This window comes from Clytia hemisphaerica, unplaced genomic scaffold (genome assembly GCF_902728285.1).
Source record: "Clytia hemisphaerica strain Z4C2 unplaced genomic scaffold, Clytia hemisphaerica genome assembly, whole genome shotgun sequence".
Taxonomy (NCBI): Eukaryota; Metazoa; Cnidaria; class Hydrozoa; order Leptothecata; family Clytiidae; genus Clytia; species Clytia hemisphaerica.
In genome coordinates, this window is record NW_027104612.1 from 697,008 (window position 1) to 703,894 (window position 6,887).

Genomic DNA, 6,887 nt, shown 5'->3' on the forward strand with positions numbered 1-6,887 from the left:
CAGCTATACACTCAGTGTCTTTGGAATTGAAAACTTCTTCGGCGATAAGGGTAAGTCTGGTCATTATAACGACTCCACCCCAACCATCTTCACGATCTCTCCGGAAAGCAGTGTAGCCTGGTGGAACAAATTCAGATTCACCAATTGAAGGGTCAATATGGGTTTCTGAGCCAATGATTATGTCAGGATTAATTTTCAACACCTCTTTGTGAAAATGTTCCTTTTTACCCCAGACACTTTGAAAGTTTATATTCATCATTCGGAGGTTTTTTGCTTTAACTTTTTCAGGTTTGTCATTTTCATTACTATCGTTACTCTCATTTGACGATAGGGAGGTATCAAGATACGAAGAATTAATATCAGGGATGGCACATTTAACACAAGTCCACAACAACTGTTCATCCTGGACGTAGCAATGAAAAATAATGTCACTCGTACCCGTGCATGTCGTATGGAACCATTGATTACATTGATCACAAGCAATAGATTCCTGATTGTTCCGTACAGCCTTGGAACAGATGCCACATGGATATTTAACACGTTTTTGGATTCCAGGACCAGGGTTTAATTCTACCGATCCACTGATTATCAACAGTAGTTGTTGTAGTGTTGCGCTTGTACTCATCTTGTATGGATAGTTACAGTGTTCCTGATGAGAAAGGGCAAAGGAGAACAAGGAGATTTCATTCTTAGACAGGATTTTGCAGCAGAGTCCACCGGTTCCCCAGGTTTTGCCACAACTCAGTCTGTCAGTAGAAAGTAGACATGTAGAGTAGACGACCACTCACTCCAAAAAAGTCACAGCGTAAATTCTGAGGTTAAAATCTAAGATTACTCAATTTCTAACCATAAAATTGCTCGGAAGTAGGCAATGCGAAATCTTTTCGACGCTATGCAGGTTTCCAGTCTAGAAATTTCCGAGTCTCTATCATCACAGACAAGTGTTGTGTGAAAATCTTCGGCTGCAAACACGAGACGTAAAAAGGTGGTTAGATGAACAATATTTTCAATTGCACTATTTGTATCGAAACACTGAAATCTCGAGATTCTGAAATTTCTGATTTTATTGTTAAAACTGAGTTTCAAAGGTTGCTTACTCTAAAACTTGCTTTTGCAATTCAGAAATATTTTCAAAGTAATGAGATATTTTAAGTCTTCAGGTAAAACGTAAAAAAAGTTTAAAAAAGTTTAAAAAAAGTTTCTGAAATTTGTTTGTTTGGTCTAAACTGTTGTCACAGTTAAAAATTCGTTGTACAAGCTACAAAAATAATAAGTTAAATTTAAAAAATCGCGAAATCTTTAAAGCAAACTATAACTGAAAAGTAACAAAATGTATACAAAACATATTAAAATATATGGCACGACCCTAACATAAAAATGGACTTCTCTCTCAAGAACGCTTTCAGTTTAATCATTTTGAAAGTCTTTTTGAAAATTATAACTTTCTTGATTCAACAAATTTCTAATTTTTACAATAACTATGAAAAACAGACTTAAAATCTTAATATCGTGATTAAAAGGGACAAATTGAGTTGAAATGAATACGTTGAGAATCCCCTGGTAGACTTGCCATAATAATAGAATCATCCTAAAAAAACTAAAGTGAATTGCCTGGTTTTTAATTTTAATTTATATGGATTTTAATTAGATAGATCTTGCCATCTACTTTGGAACTCGACTTAAGGTAGTCCATGAAGATCATTCTTAGTGTACAGATCGTGAATGTCCTTATAAACAATGTCAATCTTTTGCACACAAGCTTCAATCTTCTCTTTCAAAACACTATCATCAATTCCACCTGGTGCAATCTTCTTAATTAAGTCTCTTCTATTAGGTAGCGAATACAGAGCCACTCCTGCTGCTTTCCGTATCAACCAAGGATGAAAATTACCAAGTGTTGCCGTATATACTTTCCCAGCCATCGTGGCAACTTTATCATCATCTTTCATGAGGGCTAGTTGCTCCAAGAATTGTTTAGTAAAATCTAAAGCTCTGTGTAATCGTAACAATGTCCTAGATCCGAATAATTCCTCTTTCGTCTTTTTGTTTCTTTCCATTTCGAAAGCCATCATGTTGTCGACCTGCTTGTAGTGGATGGCATTTTCATCACCTTTTGATTCCAAGTCTTTCTACAGAACGAAAGAAAACAAAAGAGTCGTTCTATCCAATTTTTCTTTATTGAAAAAAACTATTATTTAAATGATCGAAAAGTAGAGAAAGGATCGGAGAAAGGATCAGAGAATGTTGAAAAAAGAATCTAAGAAAAGTTGTCAAACAGGAAAATTGATAATGACGATTTTTTCCATAAAAGTAATCAAAATCCTAGATATTAATAGACCTTTTTATAATTTACATCAGGAGCAACGCCAACGCTTAGCTTACTTTGTTTTCAAAATGTTGCTATGGTTATTGATTCTTAACGGAGTTCATAAAAAGTTGAATCTATTTATAAGTGTCACTTGAAGACTCAAGGGACTTAAATCGCCTAGAGAATGGTTTCAAAACGAGGCAGTCTGTGCACTCAAAATAATTTATGAAAAGTCCTATTGCTTTGGATGGTTTTTCATCTTACCAAAATGTCGAGTTTCTCTTTCACATCGGAAGCGATGAATCCAAACACTGTGCCTAAAACGTTGAAGAAGTTGTAGATCTCCGAATATCCTGTCACATACGCCACCAGGTTAAGTTGGTTTTCGTGGCATTCTTCGAAAGATTTGGTGACTAAATCAATATCGAACGTCATCTCATTGAAGCCTTGAGGATGTCTAGAAGATAAAATTTATGAAAATTCAAATCGTCAATCTTATTAAAGCTTCATTAATAATTTAAAGCGATTGTTATATCATATGAAAACTAACTGCGCACGCGCCTATTTTGAAGAAATCAGCCAACTCATGGTAGTGAAACCTCACGTTTTTTAATTTTTTCGATATTTCGACCAGTGACAGCCAGTGATGCTTTTGAATATAATGTGACAAATTCAATTTCATTAATCCAGACGGTACCAATCGAACATTCGATTGTGATCAAAGTAATCAATGATGATCGATAATAATCAAAGGTGGTCAGTGACCACCTATAAATTTTATCGGTGATCGAATACTCACTCGACTCCAGATTATGGCATTTTCTTTGACCATTTTTGATTTGTTCAATCGTTTCGATTACTTAATTCGATTACCTTCGATCATATTGAATACCTTCGATTGGATCAAATACCTTTGATTTTATCAAATATGTTTCCTGTAGCAGCGGGTTGAAATAATCTGAAAACAAGTTTATCTTACCCAATTAAAACACGCAATTCATGCGCGAAAACCACTTTAGTTTTCTCTGACAATCAGAATGCACGATATGAGTTACTTGAGGAAACCAAGGGCGAAGGCACACAAAATGGCGGGGGAATAAGGGGGTCAATCTTATGGCTGGCACTTCTTTTTGTGCTTTGATTTTAGGTCAATGTTTTTGGTTTTTCTTAAAGATATAATTATATGATAGTAATTGGTTATCAAATCAATAACTTGGGACTATCTTGGGACTATCTGACAAAACATGGGACAGCAATTCGGCCACCATTTCACCGAACCTCCAAAGTCATTTGATTTGAGTTAATGAACAGAGTATTAAAAAATACACGATTTTTCTTTCGCACCAAGTAGGCTTTTAAATCGAAATATGAAAAAAATGTCTGGAACGAAGAAGACCAAATAAGTGGCAAAACGATGGAGCGTTTGACGTCACTTGCGCAGAAAGTTACACACTCGTTATTTGTTAATCCCATTGGGCGATAGGCGGTTAGGCGGAAGGCGTTCTCTAATTCTCCAATCGGTGTCCGGTCATTTTAAATGAAAACAAAAAAGTTAAAAAGGGCGCGCTATCAGTGAAAGCTATCGTGACATGTTATATATGACAGAAAGTATGATTGATAAACTTGGTGGAGTTATCAAAACAAATTTGTTGTCAAAGAGATTTAACAGTAAGTGAAAATACAGGCCAGATATCAACAGTCCCCTGTTTTGACCAATCTTCCCAAGTCCCAAAACCATGCATAATTATTACAATATGCATGATACAGTAATTATGCATGGCTCTATCATTGTTTTTATGGCTGGACTACATAATTATTCAACAGGACGTCCTCTTTGAAAAAAGGTCTATAATTATGTACTCCGGCATAAAAACAATGATACAGCCATGCATGGTTACTGTATCATGCATATTTTAAAGATTATGCATGGCTGTATCATTGTTTTTATGCTGGAGTACATAATTATTCACCATGGCTGCCTCTTTAAAAAAAGGTCTATTTATTATTTAGTACCGTAACTTGGTCTATTGTCGACATCCCTCCTCTAATTCCGACACCCTTTTTATCAGCTGAAATTGATAGAAAGGTTGAAACTGTTTTTCTTGGCTTAGTGGTCACAGAGGAAAGATCTTTTTTCAATCAGTGATTCAAGCTTTCATATTATTCCTTTCTTTAAAGAAGGGTGTCGGAATAGACCTTTTTTTAAAGAGGCAGCCATGTTGAATAATTATGTACTCAAGCATAAAAACAATGATACAGCCATGCATAATTTTTAAAATATGCATGATACAGTAATTATGCACGGCTGTATCATTGTTTTTATGCTGGAGTACATAATTATTCAACATTGCTACCTCTTTAAAAAAAGGTCTATTAGACGAGGGATGTCAATATTAGACCTAATTACAGTACCGTCTGGATTAATGGCTGAACCATCATCCTCATAGACTGACTGTAGATATATTTATCAGTCTGGAAAGGAGGGAAATGTTACGCCGGAGCTGTGCCAACTTAACTGGGAAAAGTTGAAGGCAGCAGATCAGATCAGGAGATATCATGCGCACAAGCCACAATTTCCAGACTGAGTATATTTTATTAAAACATACTTTAACCAGATTAAATTTCGCGATATTAAATTTTGCGAGCCAAAAAAAATCGTGAAATTTTATGGATTTAATTTCGCGAGTCAGAATTTTGAAATATTTCACGTGGATTTAATTTCGCATATAAGCCAGAAAACAGCTGAAAATAGCCATTATTTGCCATAAATGGAGACTTGCCTTGGAACTACTTTTCTCCGCCAAAAATACAATTTTAAAAGTTTTGTGGAGGATTTAATTTCGCGAATCAGGAATCTCACGCCTGTTTGTGAGTTTTAATTTCGCGAAAATGGCAAAAATTCGTGAAATCGCAAAATTTAATCTCGCGAAAATTAATCTAATTAGATAAATTATCTGCATATTTTTTGACTTTGTATATAAGGCCGATGAAATTTACATATGAGTTTACCGTCGGCCGCCCGCATCTCTAAAAAGCACCCGCATGAAAATTTCATTATCTTCAAAATTCCTAAAATTTTAATTATTTCTATATTTCTTTACATCTACAACCTCCATCGTTGTTAAAATCGTCTCTACACAGGATTCCCTCTACGCATGACCTTTTTCCCAGAGTAAACACGGGTAAACAAAGAAGATTTTTTACAGAAAAATCCGCCCTCAATCTGTCTGCCTAACCGCCCTGGCGGCCATTTTAGTTTTTTGCCAAATCTAGCGCCACTGTAGCAAGCGATCTTTATTTTTCGTTCGCAAAACATGCGGAGGGTTGAAGCGAAGCAAAATTTTTTATTTTGAGAGAGAATCAGTCTGTGCCACTAACTCGATCGGGAAGATTCTTCCAAAATTGGAAGATTCTTCCGAAATGGGAAGAATCCTCCCGAACGGGAAATTAACTTAACACCCAAACGGGTTAACGGACTTCCAGATCGGGAAGAAGTAAGAAACTAAGGAAAACTCGATCGGGTTGGAACTTCCCGTTTGGGAAGTTTACGCAGTTTTTTCACAATTTAACAAGATTTCTACGGTAAAGTCTACTTTTCTTTCGGTGAAAAACCTTAAAATTTGATGCTTCTTCACCTCCAAAAAGTTTCAACTTTCGCCGGTCATCGTACAGCTTCGCCGAGATTCAGTCAATTTTCAACTTCCCAAAGAGGAAGAATCTTCCAAAACGGGCAGAAAAAATTAGAGTAAGTTCTTCCCGTTCGGGAAGGTTCTTCCCATTCCGGAAGAATCTTCCCGATCGAGTTAGTGGCACAGACTGAGAATGGTTAGCAGAAATGGTGGATAAGGTGCTGTTGGGAAAATAATGAATAATGAATAATGAAATCATGCCGCATCTATTTTTGGGTAAGTTCACGACGGTAAACTCATATGTAAATTTCATCGGCCTAACCATGTTTAAACGGTTTTTTAGAACGAGTTAAAAATCACTTGCTCCAGAAGCACTCTCATGTTCAGAACTTTAACAATTTAAAATCAACAAGTGGCTCTTAAAAAAGAAACATACTTAACAGCTTTTTCTTTTCCAATTGTTGTGACTTCTTCAACGTTTCCGGTCAAAATTTGTTGAGCTTCTTTGTCTTTTCTCAAAGCCAAAATATCAGCATGAATGTTAAAGGGTGACTTCTTCAAGTCTTTCCTTGGCAAAGTGTCTTTTGATATGTTGATCTCAGTTATAATAATTGCATTTCTCTCAGTAGAAATGATTTGATAAAAGACAAGACACACTAGTGTAACCAGCAGCCAAGCTCGCTTCTTGAGAAAAAATTTTGAGAATGAAAACAAACTCATCGTAAGAGGCTAAAATCGTACGACCAACATTACGGGCTAGTTTCGGTCCGCGCGGTCCGAAAGAAATTTACGAATGATGAATTTTTTCTTTTTTTCGACTTAAGTTTTTTTGAAATCTGACCTGTGTCTGTAAAAGCTATCGTGTTTCGTTTCAGACCACAGAGGACATTCTCACATGACCTCTGTTCATATATTTTCTTTATTTTGTGTCCGACACACATGACGATATG

The 6,887-nt window shown here is 35.9% G+C and overlaps 1 protein-coding gene across 1 annotated transcript; it reads right to left on the reverse strand.

Annotated features, from left to right (window-relative positions):
* Nucleotides 1–1,187: 1,187 nt before the first annotated feature.
* LOC136824253 (ceramide-1-phosphate transfer protein-like) lies at nt 1,188–6,742 on the reverse strand. The gene is made up of 3 exons (XM_067080423.1): nt 6,374–6,742; nt 2,573–2,765; nt 1,188–2,129 (listed from the first exon to the last, which is right to left on the reverse strand). The coding sequence occupies exons 1-3, from the start codon at nt 6,655–6,657 to the stop codon at nt 1,680–1,682; spliced, it is 927 nt and encodes a 308-aa protein (XP_066936524.1). The 5' UTR covers nt 6,658–6,742; the 3' UTR covers nt 1,188–1,679.
* Nucleotides 6,743–6,887: the final 145 nt, after the last annotated feature.